Source organism: Salvelinus fontinalis, unplaced genomic scaffold (genome assembly GCF_029448725.1).
Source record: "Salvelinus fontinalis isolate EN_2023a unplaced genomic scaffold, ASM2944872v1 scaffold_0587, whole genome shotgun sequence".
NCBI classification, from domain to species: Eukaryota; Metazoa; Chordata; class Actinopteri; order Salmoniformes; family Salmonidae; genus Salvelinus; species Salvelinus fontinalis.
Window position 1 is genome coordinate 14,067 of NW_026600796.1, and position 25,716 is coordinate 39,782.

At 49.3% G+C, this 25,716-nt stretch overlaps 1 protein-coding gene across 1 annotated transcript in view; it reads left to right on the plus strand.

The window, feature by feature from the left end:
• The window catches only part of LOC129846563 (rhophilin-2-like), a gene marked incomplete at its 5' end in the record, with an annotated part of 33,274 nt that extends 8,474 nt beyond the window's left edge, over nt 1-24,800 (plus strand). Inside the window, 11 exons of the mRNA XM_055914508.1 lie at nt 1,675-1,752; nt 2,070-2,194; nt 7,603-7,769; nt 9,293-9,480; nt 10,292-10,448; nt 15,209-15,328; nt 16,533-16,727; nt 17,335-17,411; nt 19,320-19,469; nt 21,321-21,476; nt 22,834-24,800. Of these exons, the coding sequence (XP_055770483.1) occupies nt 1,675-1,752; nt 2,070-2,194; nt 7,603-7,769; nt 9,293-9,480; nt 10,292-10,448; nt 15,209-15,328; nt 16,533-16,727; nt 17,335-17,411; nt 19,320-19,469; nt 21,321-21,476; nt 22,834-23,094 (1,674 nt within the window). The remainder of the gene's footprint in view (nt 1-1,674; nt 1,753-2,069; nt 2,195-7,602; nt 7,770-9,292; nt 9,481-10,291; nt 10,449-15,208; nt 15,329-16,532; nt 16,728-17,334; nt 17,412-19,319; nt 19,470-21,320; nt 21,477-22,833) is intronic.
• Nucleotides 24,801-25,716: the final 916 nt, after the last annotated feature.

Sequence of the window (25,716 nt, forward strand, 5' to 3'; positions counted from 1 at the left end):
GGTTCTATAGGACAGTGGATGGTGTTTTGATGGGTCGGTGACTCTATGGGACAGTGGATGGTGTTTTGATGGGGCGGTGGCTCTATGGGACAGTGGATGGTGTTTTGATGGGGCGGTGGCTCTATAGGACAGTGGATGGTGTTTTGATGGGGCGGTGGCTCTATGGGACAGTGGATGGTGTTTTGATGGGTTGGTGACTCTATAGGACAGTGGATGGTGTTTTGATGGGTCGGTGGCTCTATAGGACAGTGGATGGTGTTTTGATGGGGCGGTGGCTCTACAGGACAGTGGATGGTGTTTTGATGGGGCGGTGGCTCTACGGGACAGTGGATGGTGTTTTGATGGGGCGGTGGCTCAATAGGACAGTTGATGGTGTTTTGATGGGGCGGTGGCTCTATAGGACAGTGGATGGTGTTTTGATGGGGCGGTGACTCTATAGGACAGTGGATGGTGTTTTGATGGGGCGGTGGCTCTATGGGACAGTGGATGGTGTTTTGATGGGTCAGTGACTCTATAGGACAGTGGATGGTGTTTTGATGGGTCGGTGGCTCTATGGGACAGTGGATGGTGTTTTGATGGGGCGGTGGCTCTATAGGACAGTGGATGGTGTTTTAATGGGGCGGTGGCTCTATGGGACAGTGGATGGTGTGTTGATGGGGCGGTGGGTCAGTGGCTCTATGGGACAGTGGATGGTGTTTTGATGGGGCGGTGGCTCTATGGGACAGTGGATGGTGTGTTGATGGGGCGGTGGGTCAGTGGCTCTATGGGACAGTTGATGGTGTTTTGATGGGGCGGTGGCTCTATGGGACAGTGGATGGTGTTTTGATGGGGCGGTGGCTCTATAGGACAGTGGATGGTGTTTTGATGGGGCGGTGGCTCTATAGGACAGTGGATGGTGTTTTGATGGGGCGGTGGCTCTATGGGACAGTGGATGGTGTTTTGATGGGGCGGTGGCTCTATGGGACAGTGGATGGTGTTTTGATGGGGCGGTGGCTCTATGGGACAGTGGATGGTGTTTTGATGGGTCGGTGGTTCTATAGGACAGTGGATGGTGTTTTGATGGGTCGGTGACTCTATGGGACAGTGGATGGTGTTTTGATGGGGCGGTGGCTCTATAGGACAGTGGATGGTGTTTTGATGGGGCGGTGGCTCTATAGGACAGTGGATGGTGTTTTGATGGGGCGGTGGCTCTATGGGACAGTGGATGGTGTTTTGATGGGGCGTTGGCTCTATGGGACAGTGGGTGGTGTTTTGATGGGGCGGTGGCTCTATAGGACAGTGGATGGTGTTTTGATGGGGCGGTGACTCTATAGGACAGTGGATGGTGTTTTGATGGGGCGGTGGCTCTATGGGACAGTGGATGGTGTTTTGATGGGGCGGTGGCTCTATAGGACAGTGGGTGGTGTTTTGATGGGGCGGTGACTCTATAGGACAGTGGGTGGTGTTTTGATGGGGCGGTGGCTCTATGGGACAGTGGATGGTGTTTTGATGGGGCGGTGACTCTATAGGACAGTGGATGGTGTTTTGATGGGGCGGTGGCTCTATGGGACAGTGGATGGTGTTTTGATGGGGCGGTGGCTCTATAGGATGTCTCTACTTTGTTTCAACAGGACTTCACAAGACTTTATAACCGTGTGTTGATGATGGTCTCCTTGTTCTGGTGTGTTTTTCCAGGACTTCATCCTGGAGCACTACAGTGAAGATGGCTCCAGCTTCGAGGAGGAGATCGCTGACCTGATGGACCTCAGACAGGTACTTTCACCATAGGTCTCATAGCGATCTACATCGTCAGAGGGAAACTGGGTTTCTCTATGGAATCACCCACCACACATCTGGATCCCTGTCTTGTTGTACATACAGAATAAGAGTCCCTGACTTGTTGCACATACAGAATAAGAGTCCCTGACTTGTTGCACATACAGAATAAGAGTCCCTGTCTTGTTGCACATACAGAATAAGAGTCCCGGTCTTGTTGCACATACAGAATAAGAGTCCCGGTCTTGTTGCACATACAGAATAAGAGCACGGTCTTGTTGTGTTTTGACCCTCTTTCCCCACCGTACCCACAGGCCTGTCGTACCCCAAGTCGCAACGACGCCGGCATCGAGACCCTGGCCAAGTACTACAGTCACATGCCTCTACTGGAGAGCCGCTTCTTCTCCGCTACCCGCCAGATGGGCATCTTCTTTACTTGGTACGTTCCACCTCACTGTCTCCAATACCCAGTCCATCATGGTCTGACCCGGTCCAGGGGTCCAGGTATCTATAGGTCTGACCCGGTCCAGGGGTCCAGGTATCTATAGTAGTTCCACCTCACTGTCTCCAATACCCAGTCCATCATGGTCTGACCCGGTCCAGGGGTCCAGGTATCTATAGTAGTTCCACCTCTCTGTCTCCAATACCCAGTCCATCATGGTCTGACCCGGTCCAGGGGTCCAGGTATCTATAGGTCTGACCCGGTCCAGGGGTCCAGGTATCTATAGTAGTTCCACCTCACTGTCTCCAATACCCAGTCCATCATGGTCTGACCCGGTCCAGGGGTCCAGGGATCTATAGGTCTGACCCGGTCCAGGTATCTATAGGTCTGACCCGGTCCAGGTATCTATAGTAGTTCCACCTCACTGTCTCCAATACCCAGTCCATCATGGTCTGACCCGGTCCAGGTATCTATAGGTCTGACCCGGTCCAGGTATCTATAGGTCTGACCCGGTCCAGGTATCTATAGGTCTGACCCGGTCCAGGTATCTATAGGTCTGACCCGGTCCAGGTATCTATAGGTCTGACCCGGTCCAGGTATCTATAGGTCTGACCCGGTCCAGGTATCTATAGGTCTGACCCGGTCCAGGTATCTATAGGTCTGACCCGGTCCAGGTATCTATAGGTCTGACCCGGTCCAGGTATCTATAGGTCTGACCCGGTCCAGGTATCTATAGGTCTGACCCGGTCCAGGTATCTATAGGTCTGACCCGGTCCAGGGGTCCAGGTATCATATTCTAGTGCTATAGATGGCTGTTTCCATGTTGAAGAACCAAGCAGCCTGATCTGAATGAGGAGCATATAAACTCTCACTGTCCACTGCGTTTATTTTCAGCAAACTTAACGTGTAAATATTTGTATGAACATAAGATTCAACAACTGAGACATAAACTGAACAAGTTCCACAGACATGTGACTAACAGGAATGGAATAATGTGTCCCTGTACAAAGGGGGGTCAAAATCAAAAGTCACAGTCAGTATCTGGTGTGGCCACCAGCTGCATTAAGTACTGCAGTGCATCTCCTCCTCATGGACTGCACCAGATTTGCCAGTTCTTGCTGCTGTGAGATGTTACCCCACTCTTCCACCAAGGCACCTGCAAGTTTCCGGACATTTCTTGGGGGAATGGCCCTAGCCCTCACCCTCCGATCCAACAGGTCCCAGACGTGCTCAATGGGATTGAGATCCGGGCTCTTAGCGGGCCATGGCAGAAGGTGCACATTCCTGTCCTGCAGGAAATCACGCACAGAACGAGCAGTATGGCTGGTGGCATTGTCATGCTGGAGGGTCATGTCAGGATGAGCCTTCAGGAAGGGTACCACATGAGGGAGGAGGATGTCTTCCTTGTAAGGCACAGCGTTGAGATTGCCTGCAATGACAACAAACTCAGTCCGATGATGCTGTGACACACCGCCACAGACCATGACGGACCCTCCACCTCCAAATCGATCCCGCTCCAGAGTACAGGCCTCGGTGTAACGCTCATTCCTTCGACGATAAACGCGAATCTGACCATCACCCCTGGTGAGATAAAACCACGACTCGTCAGTGAAGAGCACTTTTTGCCAGTCCTGTCTGGTCCAGCGACGGTGGGTTTGTGCCCATAGGCGACGTTGTTGCCGGTGATGTCTGGTGAGGACCTGCCTTACAACAGGCCTACAAGCCCTCAGTCCAGCCTCTCTGTCTGGTGCGGAGAGTCTGAGCACTGATGGAGGGATTGTGCGTTCCTGGTGTAACTCTGGCAGTTGTTGTTGCCATCCTGTACCTGTCCCGCAGGTGTGATGTTCGGATGTACCGATCCTGTGCAGGTGTTGTTACACGTGGTCTGCCACTGTGAGGACGATCAGCTGTACGTCCTGTCTCCTTGTAGCTCTGTCTTAGGCGTCTCACAGTACGGACATTGCAATTTATTGCCCTGGCCACATCTGCAGTCCTCATGCCTCCTTGCAGCATGCCTAAGGTACGTTCACGCAGATGAGCAGGAACCCTGGGCATCTTTATTTTGGTGTTTTTCAGAGTCAGTAGAAAGGCCTCTTTAGTGTCCTAAGTTTTCATAACTGTGACCTTAATTGCCTACCGTCTGTAAGCTGTTGGTGTCTTAACGACCATTCCACCGGTGCATATTCATTAATTGTTTATGGTTCGTTGAACAAGCATGGGAAACGGTGTTTAAACCCTTTACAATGAAGATCTGTGAAGTTATTTGGATTTTTACGAATTATCTTTGAAAGACAGGGTCCTGAAAAAGGTTTATATAAGTTTATATAACTGGTCGAGCTCCATTGGTCTGTTGTGTCTCTGTGGTAACCATCTCTGATCAGATACCCATTGGTCTGTTGTGTCTCTGTGGTAACCATCACTGATCAGATACCCATTGGTCTGTTGTGTCTCTGTGGTAACCATCTCTGATCAGATACCCATTGGTCTGTTGTGTCTCTGTGGTAACCATCTCTGATCAGATACCCATTGGTCTGTTGTGTCTCTGTGGTAACCATCTCTGATCAGATACCCATTGGTCTGTTGTGTCTCTGTGGTAACCATCTCTGATCAGATAGCCATTGGTCTGTTGTGTCTCTGTGGTAACCATCTCTGATCAGATACCCATTGGTCTGTTGTGTCTCTGTGGTAACCATCTCTGATCAGATACCCATTGGTCTGTTGTGTCTCTGTGGTAACCATCTCTGATCAGATAGCCATTGGTCTGTTGTGTCTCTGTGGTAACCATCTCTGATCAGATACCCATTGGTCTGTTGTGTCTCTGTGGTAACCATCTCTGATCAGATACCCATTGGTCTGTTGTGTCTCTGTGGTAACCATCTCTGATCAGATACCCATTGGTCTGTTGTGTCTCTGTGGTAACCATCTCTGATCAGATACCCATTGGTCTGTTGTGTCTCTGTGGTAACCATCTCTGATCAGATACCCATTGGTCTGTTGTGTCTCTGTGGTAACCATCTCTGATCAGATACCCATTGGTCTGTTGTGTCTCTGTGGTAACCATCTCTGATCAGATACCCATTGGTCTGTTGTGTCTCTGTGGTAACCATCTCTGATCAGATACCCATTGGTCTGTTGTGTCTCTGTGGTAACCATCTCTGATCAGATACCCATTGGTCTGTTGTGTCTCTGTGGTAACCATCTCTGATCAGATACCCATTGGTCTGTTGTGTCTCTGTGGTAACCATCTCTGATCAGATACCCATTGGTCTGTTGTGTCTCTGTGGTAACCATCTCTGATCAGATACCCATTGGTCTGTTGTGTCTCTGTGGTAACCATCTCTGATCAGATACCCATTGGTCTGTTGTGTCTCTGTGGTAACCATCTCTGATCAGATACCCATTGGTCTGTTGTGTCTCTGTGGTAACCATCACTGATCAGATACCCATTGGTCTGTTGTGTCTCTGTGGTAACCATCTCTGATCAGATAGCCATTGGTCTGTTGTGTCTCTGTGGTAACCATCTCTGATCAGATACCCATTGGTCTGTTGTGTCTCTGTGGTAACCATCTCTGATCAGATACCCATTGGTCTGTTGTGTCTCTGTGGTAACCATCTCTGATCAGATACCCATTGGTCTGTTGTGTCTCTGTGGTAACCATCTCTGATCAGATACCCATTGGTCTGTTGTGTCTCTGTGGTAACCATCTCTGATCAGATAGCCATTGGTCTGTTGTGTCTCTGTGGTAACCATCTCTGATCAGATACCCATTGGTCTGTTGTGTCTCTGTGGTAACCATCTCTGATCAGATACCCATTGGTCTGTTGTGTCTCTGTGGTAACCATCTCTGATCAGATAGCCATTGGTCTGTTGTGTCTCTGTGGTAACCATCTCTGATCAGATACCCATTGGTCTGTTGTGTCTCTGTGGTAACCATCTCTGATCAGATACCCATTGGTCTGTTGTGTCTCTGTGGTAACCATCTCTGATCAGATAACCAGAGTTCTCAAGTTTAATTCAAGCAGAAATCGCTCCTCCATTTCCTGGTTGCAAACATTCTAATAGGTTGCCTAATTTCAGTTTCATGTGACAAAACAAGTCTAGTGTAGAGAGTCATTGTACCATCTAAACCACTTTGAAATATATTCTCCATAACCAAGAAAGTTGTATTTTCAGCTGTTTGAAGTACAAACCCGAAAAAGGTTGGGGCTGTGTGTCAACAGGACAGGTCTATAACTCAATGGGAAGGACAGGTCTATAAGTCACATTTCACAACACGGTGTTACACGGTGTTACGGTGTCACAACACGGTGTTATGATTCCACTAGTGACCTCTCTGTCTGTCTGTCTCTCCAGAGGTCAACACGGTGTTATGATTCCACTAGTGACCTCTCTGTCTGTCTGTCTCTCCAGAGGTCAACACGGTGTTATGATTCCACTAGTGACCTCTCTGTCTGTCTCTCCAGAGGTCAACACGGTGTTATGATTCCACTAGTGACCTCTCTGTCTGTCTGTCTCTCCAGAGGTCAACACGGTGTAATGATTCCACTAGTGACCTCTCTGTCTGTCTGTCTCTCCAGAGGTCAACACGGTGTTATGATTCCACTAGTGACCTCTCTGTCTGTCTCTCCAGAGGTCAACACAGTGTTATGATTCCACTAGTGACCTCTCTGTCTGTCTGTCTCTCCAGAGGTCAACACGGTGTTATGATTCCACTAGTGACCTCTCTGTCTGTCTCTCCAGAGGTCAACACGGTGTTATGATTCCACTAGTGACCTCTCTGTCTGTCTGTCTGTTCCAGAGGTCAACACGGTGTTATGATTCCACTAGTGACCTCTCTGTCTGTCTGTCTCTCCAGAGGTCAACACGGTGTTATGATTCCACTAGTGACCTCTCTGTCTGTCTGTCTCTCCAGAGGTCAACACGGTGTTATGATTCCACTAGTGACCTCTCTGTCTGTCTCTCCAGAGGTCAACACGGTGTTATGATTCCACTAGTGACCTCTCTGTCTGTCTGTCTGTTCCAGAGGTCAACACGGTGTTATGATTCCACTAGTGACCTCTCTGTCTGTCTGTCTCTCCAGAGGTCAACACGGTGTTATGATTCCACTAGTGACCTCTCTGTCTGTCTCTCCAGAGGTCAACACGGTGTTATGATTCCACTAGTGACCTCTCTGTCTGTCTGTCTGTTCCAGAGGTCAACACGGTGTTATGATTCCACTAGTGACCTCTCTGTCTGTCTCTCCAGAGGTCAACACGGTGTTATGAATCCCCTAGTGACCCCTCTGTCTGTCTCTCCAGAGGTCAACACGGTGTTATGAATCCCCTAGTGACCCCTCTGTCTGTCTCTCCAGAGGTCAACACGGTGTTATGAATCCACTAGTGACCTCTCTGTCTGTCTGTTCCAGGTATGACTCATTCACAGGTGTTCCAGTGTGCCAGCAGAACATCTCTCTGGAGAAGGCCAGTATCCTGTTCAACATCGGCGCCCTCTACACCCAGATCGGGACACGCTGCAACCGCCAGACGGCCTCCGGCCTCCAGGACGCCATCACAGCCTTCCAGAAAGCTGCAGGTGAGGAGACGCTAGAATCACAGTCGGCTGTGGCCCACCTTCCTCCCTCTATAGTGGTTACTATGGGCACTATGTAGGGAATAGGGCCCTAAAGTAGTGTACTATGTAGGAAATAGGGTTCCTGGTTATAAGTAGTGTACTATGTAGGGAATAGGACCCTGGTCTAAAGTAGTGCACTATGTAGGGAATAGGGCTCTAAAGGAGTGCACTATGTAGGAAATAGGGTGCCTTTTTGGACAACACCAGTGGCCATTATTACACTAACACAGCTAGACTCTAGTCATTGCCAATAACACTGGTTGAATATACAGTACAGAGTTGAATTACAAGAGGTTTTAGACGATTTGACATCGTGGTCTAATATTAGAAACTGTGAGTACTCGTGGTCTAACGGTAGAAACTGTGAGTACTCATGGTCTAACGGGAGAAACTGTGAGGACTCGTGGTCTAACGGTAGAAACTGTGAGGACTCGTGGTCTAACGGTAGAAACTGTGAGGACTCGTGGTCTAACGGTAGAAACTGTGAGTACTCGTGGTCTAACGGTAGAAACTGTGAGGACTCGTGGTCTAACGGTAGAAACTGTGAGGACTCGTGGTCTAACGGTAGAAACTGTGAGGACTCGTGGTCTAACGGTAGAAACTGTGAGGACTCGTGGTATAATGTTACTGGGAGTATAAAAGGATTAGCAAATTCCCACATTAAGTTCAGTTTTTATAAATGCAAACTCTTGTGTGAAAACTGGCTCATGTTTGTTTAGGAGCATATATTTTATTTGTATGCAACGATTAGAGTCCTGAACCACCTGAAGGAGACGTTCCCCCACACCCCCAGCTAGGACCTGAGTCCCTCCATACTCACCTCCCCCACTCTCCCTGTCTCCTCCCCCCCCCGTAGGAGTCCTCCACCACCTGAAGGAGACGTTCCCCCACACCCCCAGCTAGGACCTGAGTCCCTCCATACTCACCTCCCCCACTCTCCCTGTCTCCTCCCCCCCCGTAGGAGTCCTCCACCACCTGAAGGAGACGTTCCCCCACACCCCCAGCTAGGACCTGAGTCCCTCCATACTCACCTCCCCCACTCTCCCTGTCTCCTCCCCCCCCGTAGGAGTCCTCCACCACCTGAAGGAGACGTTCCCCCACACCCCCAGCTAGGACCTGAGTCCCTCCATACTCACCTCCCCCACTCTCCCTGTCTACTCCCCCCCCGTAGGAGTCCTCCACCACCTGAAGGAGACGTTCCCCCACACCCCCAGCTAGGACCTGAGTCCCTCCATACTCACCTCCCCCACTCTCCCTGTCTCCTCCCCCCCCGTAGGAGTCCTCCACCACCTGAAGGAGACGTTCCCCCACACCCCCAGCTATGACATGAGTCCCTCCATACTCATCTCCCCCACTCTCTCTGTGTCTCCCCTCCTGTAGGAGTCCTCCATCACCTGAAGGAGACATTCCCCCACACCCCCAGCTATGACATGAGTCCCTCCATACTCATCTCCCCCACTCTCTCTGTGTCTCCCCTCCTGTAGGAGTCCTCCATCACCTGAAGGAGACATTCACCCACACCCCCAGCTATGACATGAGTCCCTCCATGCTCAGTATGCTCATCAAGATGATGCTGGCCCAAGCTCAGGAGTGTCTGTTCGAGAAGATCGCTCTGTCTGGCATCCGCAATGAGTTCTTCTCTCTCCTCAAGATGGCCCACGAGGCTGCCAAGGTACATGTTCAATACGTTGAGTCCTTTCCCACAGTCTACAGGCTGATACAGACGGAGTGATGTTGATTAAATCAGGTATGTAGTACCACTGTTATCGATAGACGGATGGGATTTGTCCGGTGATGTTCATTGGGTAACGTTCAACACATCTGCTTTGCCCAAACGGGGTTCATCTGAGAGAGTTTCATCTCAACACTATGTCATATCCCGTTGAGGTAAAGATCCTCCTGTAACACTATGTCATATCCCGTTGAGGTAAAGATCCTCCTGTAACACTATGTCATATCCCGTTGAGGTAAATATCCTCCTGTAACACTATGTCATATCCCGTTGAGGTAAAGATCCTCCTGTAACACTATGTCATATCCCGTTGAGGTAAAGATCCTCCTGTAACACTATGTCATATCCCGTTGAGGTAAAGATCCTCCTGTAACACTATGTCATATCCCGTTGAGGTAAAGATCCTCCTGTAACACTATGTCATATCCCGTTGAGGTAAAGATCCTCCTGTAACACTATGTCATATCCCGTTGAGGTAAAGATCCTCCTGTAACACGATATCATATCCCGTTGAGGTAAAGATCCTCCTGTAACACTATATCATATCCCGTTGAGGTAAAGATCCTCCTGTAACACTATGTCATATCCCGTTGAGGTAAAGATCCTCCTGTAACACTATGTCATATCCCGTTGAGGTAAAGATCCTCCTGTAACACTATGTCATATCCCGTTGAGGTAAAGATCCTCCTGTAACACTATGTCATATCCCGTTGAGGTGTGTCTGACTAAAGAGCCCTATGTCCCCTCTCAGGTAGGAGACACCTATGACCAGGTACACCAGTCTATGAGCCAGACTCCCATCAAGGACAACGTCCCGTTCTTCTGGTCCACCATGGCTCAGGTCAAGACCAACCACTACCGTTCACTGGCACACTACTTCCTGGCTACTGCGCTATTGGACCACGAGCGTAAGTCAAGAAGACGTTAGCCAATCATATCCCTTCTATAAGTGATCGAGAGGGAGGGAGATGTGTAAATGCCTATTAGTTACTAGATGAGTTCCCTGGACCTTACTGGAACAGACTGGTTCTGTTAGTTACTAGATGAGTTTCCTGGACCTTACAGGAACAGACTGGTTCTGTTAGTTACTAGATTAGTTTCCTGGACCTTACAGGAACAGACTGGTTCTGTTAGTTACTAGATTAGTTTCCTGGACCTTACTGGAACAGACTGGTTCTGTTAGTTACTAGATGAGTTTCCTGGACCTTACAGGAACAGACTGGTTCTGTTAGTTACTAGATGAGTTTCCTGGACCTTACTGGAACAGACTGGTTCTGTTAGTTACTAGATGAGTTTCCTGGACCTTACTGGAACAGACTGGGTCTGTTAGTTACTAGAGGAGTTTCCTGGACCTTACAGGAACAGACTGGTTCTGTTAGTTACTAGATTCGTTTCCTGGACCTTACTGGAACAGACTGGTTATGTTAGTTACTAGATGAGTTTCCTGGACCTTACAGGAACAGACTGGTTCTGTTAGTTACTAGATGAGTTTCCTGGACCTTACTGGAACAGACTGGTTCTGTTAGTTACTAGATGAGTTTCCTGGACCTTACAGGAACAGACTGGTTCTGTTAGTTACTAGATTAGTTTCCTGGACCTTACTGGAACAGACTGGTTCTGTTAGTTACTAGATGAGTTTCCTGGACCTTACAGGAACAGACTGGTTCTGTTAGTTACTAGATTAGTTTCCTGGACCTTACTGGAACAGACTGGTTCTGTTAGTTACTAGATGAGTTTCCTGGACCTTACTGGAAAAGACTGGGTCTTTTAGTTACTAGAGGAGTTTCCTGGACCTTACAGGAACAGACTGGTTCTGTTAGTTACTAGATTAGTTTCCTGGACCTTACTGGAACAGACTGGTTCTGTTAGTTACTAGATGAGTTTCCTGGACCTTACAGGAACAGACTGGTTCTGTTAGTTACTAGATGAGTTTCCTGGACCTTACTGGAACAGACTGGTTCTGTTAGTTACTAGATGAGTTTCCTGGACCTTACAGGAACAGACTGGTTCTGTTAGTTACTAGATTAGTTTCCTGGACCTTACTGGAACAGACTGGTTCTGTTAGTTACTAGATGAGTTTCCTGGACCTTACAGGAACAGACTGGTTCTGTTAGTTACTAGATGAGTTTCCTGGACCTTACTGGAACAGACTGGTTCTGTTAGTTACTAGATGAGTTTCCTGGACCTTACTGGAACAGACTGGTTCTGTTAGTTACTAGATGAGTTTCCTGGACCTTACTGGAACAGACTGGTTCTGTTAGTTACTAGATGAGTTTCCTGGACCTTACTGGAACAGACTGGTTCTGTTAGTTACTAGATGAGTTTCTTGGACCTTACAGGAACAGACTGGTTCTGTTAGTTACTAGATGAGTTTCCTGGACCTTACTGGAACAGACTGGTTCTGTTAGTGACTAGATGAGTTTCCTGGACCTTACAGGAACAGACTGGTTCTGTTAGTTACTAGATGAGTTCCCTGGACCTTACTGGAACAGACTGGTTCTGTTAGTGACTAGATGAGTTTCCTGGACCTTACATGAACAGAGTGGTTCTGTTAGTGACTAGATGAGTTTCCTGGACCTTACTGGAACAGACTGGTTCTGTTAGTTACTAGATGAGTTTCCTGGACCTTACTGGAACAGACTGGTTCTGTTAGTGACTAGATGAGTTTCCTGGACCTTACTGGAACAGACTGGTTCTGTTAGTTACTAGATGAGTTTCCTGGACCTTACTGGAACAGACTGGTTCTGTTAGTTACTAGATGAGTTTCCTGGACCTTACTGGAACAGACTGGTTCTGTTAGTTACTAGATGAGTTTCCTGGACCTTACTGGAACAGACTGGTTCTGTTAGTTACTAGATGAGTTTCCTGGACCTTACTGGAACAGACTGGTTCATTCACCTCTTTCCTCTCACATCCCTAAAACATAATCTCAGGTATCAGTTTAAATGGACTTTATTGGTTTTAGAGGACTCCACTGAGACCTTTAGTTTTATATAGAGGACAGAAAGACAGAGGAGTGAGACCTTTGGTAACACGTCTTTGTGTTGTTCAAACCGAACTCTCTCAGTCCCAGGCTGGATCTGTCCTCTGCCAACAGCCAAGGCTACATCCCTACAATCCTGTCTGTGTTGCCATGTCCTAATCCCTGTCTCTGTGTTTCCATGTCCTAATCCCTGTCTCTGTGTTGCCATGTCCCTAATCCTGTCTCTGTGTTGCCATGTCCTAATCCTGTCTCTGTGTTTCCATGTCCTAATCCCTGTCTCTGTGTTGCCATGTCCTAATCCCTATCTCTGTGTTGCCATGTCCTAATCCCTGCCTCTGTGTCGCCATGTCCTAATCCCTGTCTCTGTGTTGCCATGTCCTAATCATGTCTCTGTGTTGCCATGTCCTAATCCCTGTCTCTGTGTTGCCATGTCCTAATCCCTGTCTCTGTGTTGCCATGTCCTAATCCCTGTCTCTGTGTTGCCATGTCCTAATCCCTGTCTCTGTGTTTCCATGTCCTAATCCCTGTCTCTGTGTTGCCATGTCCTAATCCCTGTCTGTGTTGCCATGTCCTAATCCCTGTCTGTGTTTCCATGTCCTAATCCCTGTCTGTGTTGCCATGTCCTAATCCCTGTCTGTGTTGCCATGTCCTAATCCCTGTCTGTGTCGCCATGTCCTAATCCTGTCTCTGTGTCGCCATGTCCTAATCCTGTCTCTGTGTCGCCATGTCCTAATCCCTGTCTCTGTGTCGCCATGTCCTAATCCCTGTCTCTGTGTTGCCATGTCCTAATCCCTGTCTCTGTGTTGCCATGTCCTAATCCCTGTCTCTGTGTTGCCATGTCCTAATCCCTGTCTCTGTGTTGCCATGTCCTAATCCCTGTCTCTGTGTTGCCATGTCCTAATCCCTGTCTCTGTTTACTTGTCCTCATCCCTGTCTCTGTGTTGCCATGTCCTAATCCCTGTCTGTGTCGCCATGTCCTAATCCCTGTCTCTGTCGACATGTCCTAATCCCTGTCTCTGTGTTGCCATGTCCTAATCCCTGTCTCTGTGTTGCCATGTCCTAATCCCTGTCTCTGTGTTGCCATGTCCTAAACCCTGTCTGTGTTGCATGTCCTAATCCCTGTCTCTGTGTTGCCATGTCCTAATCCCTGTCTCTGTTTACTTGTCCTCATCCCTGTCTGTGTCGCCATGTCCTAATCCCTGTCTCTGTGTCGCCATGTCCTAATCCCTGTCTCTGTGTCGCCATGTCCTAATCCTTGTCTCTGTGTCGCCATGTCCTAATCCCTGTCTCTGTGTCGCCATGTCCTAATCCCTGTCTCTGTGTCGCCATGTCCTAATCCCTGTCTCTGTGTCGCCATGTCCTAATCCCTGTCTCTGTGTCGCCATGTCCTAATCCCTGTCTCTGTGTCGCCATGTCCTAATCCTTGTCTCTGTGTCGCCATGTCCTAATCCCTGTCTCTGTGTTGCCATGTCCTAATCCCTGTCTCTGTGTGGCCATGTCCTAATCCCTGTCTCTGTGTGGCCATGTCCTAATCCTTGTCTCTGTGTCGCCATGTCCTAATCCCTGTCTCTGTGTCGCCATGTCCTAATCCCTGTCTCTGTGTCGCCATGTCCTAATCCCTGTCTCTGTGTCGCCATGTCCTAATCCTTGTCTCTGTGTCGCCATGTCCTAATCCCTGTCTCTGTGTCGCCATGTCCTAATCCCTGTCTCTGTGTCGCCATGTCCTAATCCCTGTCTCTGTGTCGCCATATCCTCTCTCTGTGTCGCCATGTCCTAATCCCTGTCTCTGTGTCGCCATATCCTCTCTCTGTGTCGCCATGTCCTAATCCCTGTCTCTGTGTCGCCATGTCCTAATCCCTGTCTCTGTGTCACCATGTCCTAATCCTTGTCTCTGTGTCGCCATGTCCTAATCCCTGTCTCTGTGTTGCCATGTCCTAATCCCTGTCTCTGTGTGGCCATGTCCTAATCCCTGTCTCTGTGTGGCCATGTCCTAATCCTTGTCTCTGTGTCGCCATGTCCTAATCCCTGTCTCTGTGTCGCCATGTCCTAATCCCTGTCTCTGTGTCGCCATGTCCTAATCCCTGTCTCTGTGTGGCCATGTCCTAATCCCTGTCTCTGTGTGGCCATGTCCTAATCCCTGTCTCTGTGTGGCCATGTCCTAATCCCTGTCTCTGTGTGGCCATGTCCTAATCCCTGTCTCTGTGTTGCCATGTCCTAATCCCTGTCTCTGTGTCGCCATGTTCTAATCCCTGTCTCTGTGTCGCCATGTCCTAATCCCTGTCTCTGTGTCGCCATATCCTCTCTCTGTGTCGCCATGTCCTAATCCCTGTCTCTGTGTCGCCATGTCCTAATCCCTGTCTCTGTGTCGCCATGTCCTAATCCCTGTCTCTGTGTCGCCATGTCCTAATCCCTGTCTCTGTGTCACCATGTCCTAATCCCTGTCTCTGTGTGGCCATGTCCTAATCCTTGTCTCTGTGTCGCCATGTCCTAATCCCTGTCTCTGTGTCACCATGTCCTAATCCCTGTCTCTGTGTCGCCATGTCCCTAATCCCTGTCTCTGTGTCGCCATGTCCCTAATCCCTGTCTCTGTGTCGCCATGTCCCTAATCCCTGTCTCTGTGTCGCCATGTCCCTAATCCCTGTCTCTGTGTTGCCATGTCCTAATCCCTGTCTCTGTGTTTTCCAGTGAGACCCAGTGATGACGAGGACCAACAGGAGAAGGCTCTGTCCCAGGCGTATGATGCCATGCCAGACGGCCGCTCCCCACTCGACATCCTCAGGAAGAGAGAAGAGAGACGACACATCGGTGAGGCTCAAAACCCAGGCAACCCGGGCATATAGTCCCTGACTGTCTGGACTCTACACACTGACTGTCAGGCATATAGTCCCTGACTGTCTGGACTCTACACACTGACAGTCAGGTATATAGTCCCTGGCTGTCTGGACTCTACACACTGACAGTCGGGCATATAGTCCCTGACTGTCTGGACTCTACACGCTGACTGTCAGGCATATAGTCCCTGACTGTCTGGACTCTACACACTGACTGTCAGGCATATAGTCCCTGACTGTCTGGACTCTACACACTGACAGTCAGGTATATAGTCCCTGACTGTCTGGACTCTACACACTGACAGTCAGGTATATAGTCCCTGGCTGTCTGGACTCTACACACTGACAGTCGGGCATATAGTCCCTGACTGTCTGGACTCTACACACTGACAGTCATTTATATAGTCCCTGACTGTCTGGACTCTACACACTGACAGTCAGGCATATAGTCCCTGACTGTCTGGACTCTACGCACTGATAGGCAGGCATATAGTCCCTGACTGTCTGGACTCTACACCATGTTATCACCTGGTACCAGGTGTATGTTACCGTGTTATCACCTGGTACCAGGTGTATGTTACCGTGTTATCACCTGGTACCAGGTGTATGTTATCACCTGGTACCAGGTGTATGTTACCGTGTTATCACCTGGTACCAGGTGTATGTTACCGTGTTATCACCTGGTACCAGGTGTATGTTACCGTGTTATCACCTGGTACCAGGTGTATGTTATCACCTGGTACCAGGTGTATGTTACCGTGTTATCACCTGGTACCAGGTGTATGTTACCGTGTTATCACCTGGTACCAGGTGTATGTTATCACCTGGTACCAGGTGTATGTTACCGTGTTATCACCTGGTACCAGGTGTATGTTACCGTGTTATCACCTGGTACCAGGTGTATGTTACCGTGTTATCACCTGGTACCAGGTGTATGTTATCACCTGGTACCAGGTGTATGTTACCGTGTTATCACCTGGTACCAGGTGTATGTTACCGTGTTATCACCTGGTGCCCGTGTATATTAGCCGTGTTATCACCTGGTACCATATGGTCTGAGTCTTAATAGAATCCATTTAGTTTTTACCAGTATACTTACTCACCTGTCTTAATGACTCTTCCTCTCTCCACCCTCTACCTCTACTCCCCTCTCCTCCACCTCCCCTCTCCTCCCCCAGGTAAGGCCCACCTGCGGAGGGCTGTGATGGGTCATGAGGAGAGTCTGAGGATCCATAGTCTGTGTCGTCACCTCCGGAAGCTAGATGTGCTCCAGGACATCCTGCAGGCCAGTCACAAACGCTCCCTGGCCAAGTTCAAAGACAACGACCGAGAAGACGAGTTCACAGACTACCTGGAGGCTCCAGACATTATCTGTGAGTCAATCAATCAATCAAATGTATTTGTGAAGCACCAGACATCGTCTGTAAGTGAACCTCTTATTGGGAACTCAACCAACCAATCAATCAATCAACCAATCAATAAACCTTATTTAAAAGCATTTTTACATGATCATCAGCTCTGGTTACACATTACTGTTGATTCAATACAACTGACTGTCAAATGTACTTCCTGTCATTGGAGAGAGAGAGAGAGGGTCTGACTGTTGGACCTCATTAGAATTGGTAGGTTCCATTGGTGGTCTGGATTGTAAGACTAGACATAACACGTAACTTCCTGATTGTTCTCATGTGAAATAACATTCAACAACCTAATAACCTTTTAGACAGTTGTTTAGTAGGTCCAGGATGTTGTGATGATGTAATGTTTACAGTGTGGTCATGTGCTCCCTGTAGTGCTGTACTGTATGAACTTTCCAATTTGTAAGTCGCTCTGGATAAGAGCGTCTGCTAAATGACTTAAATGTAAATGTAAATGTACTCCAGAGGAGGTTGCCAGGTTGGGTTGTTGTGCTGTACTCCAGAGGAGGTTGCCAGGTTGGGTTGTTGTGGTAATATAAACAGAACTGTTTTCCCTCCTCAGCTAAAACGGAGCACAAAGCAGAGATGGAAACGCCCATGGCCACTAAGGTGAAAGTCACAGACTTTTTCCGGAGGCTGGTATGTGGGTTACTAATTTTTTTAACGTTCTAACATTTCTGGGCCGCTGTCCCGGACACCGATTTTTAAAACCTAGTCCTGGACTATGAAGCTTGGTGAATGGAGAATCACAAGTGACTCTTAGACTCCTTTAATAGTCTGGGACTAAGATTCATCTGTGTTCGGGAAACCGGCCCGTCATGTAAAGTGTCTATGGTTTATTCAGGAATTGGCATTACAAAGCTCTGGATTTGTGTTTTAAAAACAGTTAAAATCAGTTCAACGTTCTCTGAACACCCAGATGGTGTGGTGCTGTTTCCTGAATCCAACCCAAACAGAACCACTATGGCAGTACTAACATTAACCCTGGAGACAGTGATCCAACAGAACCACTATGGCAGTACTAACATTAACCCTGGAGACAGTGATCCAACAGAACCACTATGGCAGTACTAACATTAACCCTGGAGACAGTGGTCCAACAGAACCACTATGGCAGTACTAACATTAACCCTGGAGACAGTGATCCAACAGAACCACTATGGCAGTACTAACATTAACCCTGGAGACAGTGATCCAACAGAACCACTATGGCAGTACTAACATTAACCCTGGAGACAGTGATCCAACAGAACCACTATGGCAGTACTAACATTAACCCTGGAGACAGTGATCCAACAGAACCACTATGGCAGTACTAGCATTAACCCTGGAGACAGTGATCCAACAGAACCACTATGGCAGTACTAACATTAACCCTGGAGACAGTGGTCCAACAGAACCACTATGGCAGTACTAACATTAACCCTGGAGACAGTGATCCAACAGAACCACTATGGCAGTACTAACATTAACCCTGGAGACAGTGATCCAACAGAACCACTATGGCAGTACTAACATTAACCCTGGAGACAGTGATCCAACAGAACCACTATGGCAGTACTAGCATTAACCCTGGAGACAGTGATCCAACAGAACCACTATGGCAGTACTAACATTAACCCTGGAGACAGTGGTCCAACAGAACCACTATGGCAGTACTAACATTAACCCTGGAGACAGTGATCCAACATAACCACTATGGCAGTACTAACATTAACCCTGGAGACAGTGATCCAACAGAACCACTATGGCAGTACTAACATTAACCCTGGAGACAGTGATCCAACAGAACCACTATGGCAGTACTAACATTAACCCTGGAGACAGTGATCCAACAGAACCACTATGGCAGTACTAACATTAACCCTGGAGACAGTGATCCAACAGAACCACTATGGCAGTACTAACATTAACCCTGGAGACAGTGATCCAACAGAACCACTATGGCAGTACTAACATTAACCCTGGAGACAGTGATCCAACAGAACGGGTCAACTCTAGGTCATTAACAGTGGTGTTGAACTCTGTTAAAACGCCTCTTTACTCAGTCACCTTGTCTTGGTGAATCAATAACATTAACAATGGTGGTGTCCCAAACAACCCCTCATCTATTCACTACATAGTGCCCTACCTTTGACCAGGCCCCATAGTGCCCTTTGACCAGGCCCCATAGTGCCCTACCTTTGACCAGGCCCCATAGTGCCCTTTGACCAGGCCCCATAGTGCCCTACCTTTGACCAGGCCCCATAGTGCCCTTTGACCAGGCCCCATAGTGCCCTTTGACCAGGCCCCATAGTGCCCTACCTTTGACCAGGCCCCATAGTGCCCTACCTTTGACCAGGCCCCATAGTGCCCTTCCTTTGACCAGGCCCCATAGTGCCCTACCTTTGACCAGGCCCCATAGTGCCCTACCTTTGACCAGGCTCCATAGTACCCTTCCTTTGACCAGGCCCCATTGTACCATTTGGGATGCACACTGTCAGTCCTATCCAGGTTGGGGTGTCCATGGTAAGTTTTCATAATAACCTGTCGTCCCCCCCCCTCCAGGGTCCTCTGTCAGTGTTCTCTGCTAAGCTACGCTGGACAGCTCCTCACACCGTCAGGTTGAGGCTGGAGGACAGAGACCTGGGCTTCACCCTGAGAGGAGACCCTGTACCTGTACAGGTCACCTCCCTGGACCCACTCTGCCCTGCCGCTGTGAGTCTGCTATACTACTGGGGGGGAAGGGTTAGGCTGACGCACACTTGGGCTAATAGGGGGGAAGGGTCAGGCTGACGCACACTTAGGCTAAAGGGGGGAAGGGTTAGGCTGACGCACACTTAGGCTAAAGGGGGGAAGGGTTAGGCTGACGCACACTTGGGCTAAAGGGGGGAAGGGTTAGGCTGACGCACACTTGGGCTAAAGGGGGGAAGGGTTAGGCTGACGCACACTTGGGCTAAAGGGGGGGAAGGGTTAGGCTGACGCACACTTGGGCTAAAGGGGGGAAGGGTTAGGCTGACGCACACTTGGGCTAAAGGGGGGGAAGGGTTAGGCTGACGCACACTTGGGCTAAAGGGGGGGAAGGGTTAGGCTGACGCAAACTTGGGCTAAAGGGGGGGAAGGGTTAGGCTGACGCACACTTTGGCTAATGGGGGGGAAGGGTTAGGCTGACGCACACTTGGGCTAAAGGGGGGGAAGGGTTAGGCTGACGCACACTTTGGCTAAAGGGGGGGAAGGGTTAGGCTGACGCACACTTGAGCTAAAGGGGGGGGAAGGGTTAGGCTGACGCACACTTGGGCTAAAGGGGGGAAGGGTTAGGCTGACACACACTTGGGCTAAAGGGGGGAAGGGTTAGGCTGACGCACACTTGGGCTAAAGGGGGGGAAGGGTTAGGCTGACGCACACTTGGGCTAAAGGGGGGGAAGGGTTAGGCTGACGCACACTTGGGCTAAAGGAGAAGGGTTTTGTGCTTAGGGTCGTAGTCCTGTTAGAAGGTGAACCTTCGCCCCAGTCTGAGGTCCTGAATTCTGGAGCAGGTTTTCATCAAGGATCCATATGTACTTTGCTCCGTTCATCTTTCCCTCGATTCTGACTAGTCTCTCAGTCCCTGCCGCTGAAAAACATCCCCACAGCATGATGCTGCCACAACCATGCTTCACCGTAGGGATGGTGCCAGGTTTCCTCCAGACGTGATGCTTGCCATTCAGGCCAAAGAGTTCAATCTTGGTTTCATCAGACCAGAGAATCTTGTTTCTCATGATCTGAATGTCCTTTTGTTGCCTTTTGGCAAACTCCAAGTGGGCTGTCATGTGAATTTTACTGAGGACTGGCTTCCGTCTGGCCACTCTACCATAAAGGCCTGATTGCTGGAGTGCTGCAGAGATGGTTGTCCTTCTGGAAGGTTCTCCCATCTCCACAGAGGAACTCTGAAGCTCTGTCAGAGTGACCATCAGGTGCTTGGTCACCTCCCTGACCAAGGCCCTTGTCCCCCGATTGTTCAGTTTGGCCGAGTCAAGGGGTCTGAATACTTTCTGAATACACTGTACACCCTCCCCCACTAGTACTGTAATGAAGACCGCTTCTCCATCCCAGAGGGGAAATCAATCATTTCCAGGGGTATTTAGTAGTCTGGTCGACCTAAATGCCAGAACTGAACAGGAAACGGTCAACCAGTGAAGAACAAACACCATTGTAAATACAACCCATATTCATGTTTTATTTAGTTTCCCTTTTGTACTTTAACCATTTGCACATCGTTACAACACTGTAAATACACATTTATATGACATTTGAAATGTCTCTCTTCCTATGGAACTTAATGTTACTGGTCAGTTTTTATTGTTTATTTCACTTTTGATTGTTTTATTTCAGTTGCTTTGTAAAATGTTAACACGTTTCCCATGTCAATAAAGCCCATTGAATTGAGGGAGAGACCTATTTAGGGTGCCATTTCAGACAGCCAGTGTTATTTCTGGGACTGACCCCCCCCCCCCCCCCACTCCCCCCCTTGTTACAAACCTCCTTCCACCTGTTGTTCATGACTAAATGTTGTCATCTCTCCGTTACCAGGTCGACGGGCTGAAAGAGGGGGACTACATTGTTGCCGTGGGAGACGCGGACTGTAAGTGGATGGTGGTGAGCGAGGTGATGCGGCTGCTGAAGGATGTGGACGAGGACGGCATCGACATCCGCGTTGTTAGCTTGATGGACAGCGTTCTGCCCATGGTAAGGTCCGCCCTCTGGCTCTGATTGGCTCCTGAGGAAGCCTGGAAGGTCCTTATTGGCTCCTGAGGAAGCCTGGTGGAAGGTCCTTATTGGCTCCTGAGGAAGCATGGTGGAAGGTCCTTATTGGCTCCTGAGGAAGCCTGGTGGAAGGTCCTTATTGGCTCCTGAGGAAGCCTGGTGGAAGGTCCTTATTGGCTCCTGAGGAAGCCTGGTGGAAGGTCCTTATTGGCTCCTGAGGAAGCCTGGTGGAAGGACCTTATTGCCTCCTGATGAAGCCTGGTGGAAGGTCCTTATTGGCTCCTGATGAAGCCTGGTGGAAGGTCCTTATTGGCTCCTGATGAAGCCTGGTGGAAGGTCCTTATTGGCTCCTGATGAAGCCTGGTGGAAGGTCCTTATTGGCTCCTGATGAAACCTGGTGGAAGGTCCTTATTGGCTCCTGATGAAACCTGGTGGAAGGTCCTTATTGGCTCCTGAGGAAACCTGGTGGAAGGTCCTTATTGGCTCCTGAGGAAACCTGGTGGAAGGTCCTTATTGGCTCCTGAGGAAGCCTGGTGGAAGGTCCTTATTGGCTCCTGAGGAAGCCTGGTGGAAGGTCCTTATTGGCTCCTGAGGAAGCCTGGTGGAAGGTCCTTATTGGCTCCTGAGGAAGCCTGGTGGAAGGTCCTTATTGGCTCCTGAGGAAGCCTGGTGGAAGGTCCTTATTGGCTCCTGAGGAAGCCTGGTGGAAGGTCCTTATTGGCTCCTGAGGAAGCCTGGAAGGTCACCCTTTCTGTTTCCTCAGTTGTGACCGACAGGCGATGGCAGATACATTGCGTTATGCATTAAGTTGTTATCAGTGCTGTCGAACTCTCAGCTCTCGATGAGGAGGAGTTCCTCTCGTTGTCAGCTTGGTGATCACATACTGAAGGTGCAGTTTCCCATCTGAAAGGGCTCTTTTTTTCATTTAGTCAAATGGGTAACTACTGCAGGAAGCTTTTATATTGTGTGACAATAACCATATTTTGGGGGATTTAAAAAAACAACTCAGTTTCACTCATTGAAGTAGAAATTAGAAATGTTTAGTCTTTAACTGTCGTAATATCCTTTCTCGCTCTCTCCCTCCCCTTCTCTCTCTCCCTCCCCTTCTCTCCCTCCCTCCCCTTCTCTCCCTCCCTCCCCTTCTCTCTCTCTCTCCCTCCCTCCCCTTCTCTCTCTCTCTCCCTCCCTCCCCTTCTCTCTCTCTCTCTCCCTCCCTCCCCTTCTCTCTCTCTCTCTCCCTCCCTCCCCTTCTCTCTCTCTCTCTCCCTCCCTCCCCTTCTCTCTCTCTCTCTCTCTCTCCCTCCCTCCCTCCCCTTCTCCCTCATCTTCCTCCCCTCAGCCCACTAAGAGTGCCACGTACTGCGGAGGTATCGCTAAGACCTACTCCATGATCTGCCTGGCCTTCGACGACGACAAGAGCCCCAAGGGCCGCAAGGTGGCCAAGAAGGGCTCCTTCCTGTCGTGGGGCGTGAAGAACCATCTGAAAAGCTCCAGCACCCTTAGCCTCCCCACCGCGGACTATTCTGGAACACTACCTTGGAACAAACCCTGCCCCACCTTCCCTTCCTCCAGCTCCTACAACAACCCTGCTCTTTACTAGAGGAGGATACATTACTGGACTGTACACACACACTCTACTGGGTTAGAGAATACTGTGTTAAGGTCTCAATGGGCACTTTATTCCCCATATAGTGCACTACTTTTGGAGGTCTATGGGCTCTGGTCTAAAGTAGTGCACTATATAGGGAATAGGGTGCCCATTGTGGAGCAGCCTGAGAACCCACGATGTGTTGCAGTAAAGTCACAGGTTTGCACGGTCAGTAAAGTCACAGGTTTGCACGGTCAGTAAAGGCACAGGTTTGCACGGTCAGTAAAGTCACAGGTTTGCACGGTCAGTAAAGTCACAGGTTTGCACGGTCAGTAAAGTCACAGGTTTGCACGGTCAGTAAAGTCACAGGTTTACACAGTCATAGCCCGCTGTGCTATTTACACATTAGAGTAGTGCTCTCTGTTGTTGCTGCCCTGTGCGTTGCTTCTCAGAGTTGGGACACGGTTATGGGGAGGGAGGAGGAGGAGAGGCTGTAGTGTTACACAGCAGGACTGACTGGTTTGGTCTGGCTATGTTACAGTGTAATTAGCTCCACTAGTCCGTATGTCACCACTATGTATGTACTGGCTGTATTTTTACCTTCCATACCTTTTTAAACTGAAGGACTTTATAGAATGACATGGATCAGTGATTGGCTGATTTATCTGGATCCGTGATTGGCTGATTTATCTGGATCTGTGATTGGCTGATTTATCTGGATCTGTGATTGGCTGTTATCTGTGTAGGTGGATTATTGACAACACAAAACACATTTTAACTGGAAAACAAATGTATATACAACAGGAACACCTGCTCTTTCCATGACAGACTGACCAGGTGAATCCAGGTGAAATCTATGATCCCTTATTGATGTCGCTTGTTAAATCCACTTCAATCAGTGTAGATGAAGGGGAGGAGACGGGTTAAAGAAGGATTTTTAAGCCTTGAGACAATTGAGACATGGATTGTGTATGTGTCATTCAGAGGGTGAATGGGCAAGACAAAATATTTAAGTGCTTTTGAACTGGGTATGGTAGTAGGTGCCGGGGCGCACCGGTTTGTGTCAAGAACTTCAACGCTGCTGGGTTTTTCACACTCAACAGTTTTCCGTGTGTATCAAGAATGGTCCACCACCCAAAGAACATCCAGCCAACTTGACACAACTGTGGGAAGCATTGGAGTCAACATGGGCCAGCATCCCTGTGGAACGCTTTCGACACCTTGTAGAGTCCATGCCCCGACACGTTGAGGCTATTGAGGCTGTTCTGACCCGTTGAGGCTGTTCTGACCCGTTGAGGCTGTTCTGACCCGTTGAGGCTGTTCTGACACGTTGAGGCTGTTCTGACCCATTGAGGCTGTTCTGAGGGTAAAAGGGGGGGGGGGGGTAACTCTATATTAGGAAGGTGTTCTTAATGTTTTGTCTACTCGGTGTGTACAACGGTGATATTCTAATGTAAAACATGTCAAGTTATACTATGTAGATATCCCACTATGTAGAAGGTGAAGGATGTAACTCTTGAACCAGGAAGTGATACGTCTGTAGTGAGTGTGTGATAGACTAACACAATGCGCTGTAAACTGATGAAAATAGATTTCTTTATTTTTTTGTATTTTTGTGTCATTTCTTGTTAAGACAATTACTGTGGTTGATATGAAGGAATATTGTGTGTGGTGGGCTGTTCTGATGTAGGCCCTGTGAGATTTGATTGGCATGTCAGGGGAGGGAGGGAGAGGAGGGGGAGAGAGGGGAAAGAGGGGGCCTGAGTTAAGGGGGAAAAGAGGGATGGAGAGGGGGCCTGGGTTGAGGGATGGAGAGGGGGCCTGAGTTGAGGGGAAAAGAGGTAGGGATGGAGAGTGGGCCTGAGTTGAGGGGAAAAGAGGTAGGGATGGAGAGTGGGCCTGGGTTGAGGGGGAAAAGAGGGATGAGAGTGGGCCTGGGTTGAGGGGGAAAAGAGGGATGAGAGGGGGCCTGGGTTGAGGGGGGGGAAAGAGGGATGGAGAGGGGGCCTGGGTTGAGGGGAAAAGAGGTAGGGATGGAGAGTGGGCCTGGGTTGAGGGGGGAAAAGAGGGAGGGATGGAGAGGGGGCCTGGGTTGAGGGGGAAAAGAGGGAGGGATGGAGAGGGGGCCTGAGCAGTGTAATAAACCAAAAAACCTCTGGGCCATCAAGACATAACTCTCACCTAAGCTTCTGCCATATTGTAATAGTGAGTTCTAACAAGCCTTTAAATGAAACTGGTCGTAGTGGAACAGTAATATCCATCCCCCTCCTCCTGTACTGCTGACCGGCAGCCATTTTAATGACAACAGTAATATCCATCCCCCTCCTCCTATACTGCTGACCGGCAGCCATTTTAATGACAACAGTAATATCCATCCCCCTCCTCCTGTACTGCTGACCGGCAGCCATTTTAATGACAACAGTAATATCCATCCCCCTCCTCCGGTACTGCTGACCGGCAGCCATCCCCCTCCTCCGGTACTGCTGACCGGCAGCCATCCCCCTCCTCCGGTACTGCTGACCGGCAGCCATCCCCCTCCTCCTGTACTGCTGACCGGCAGCCATCCCCCTCCTCCGGTACTGCTGACCGGCAGCCATCCCCCTCCTCCTGTACTGCTGACCGGCAGCCATCCCC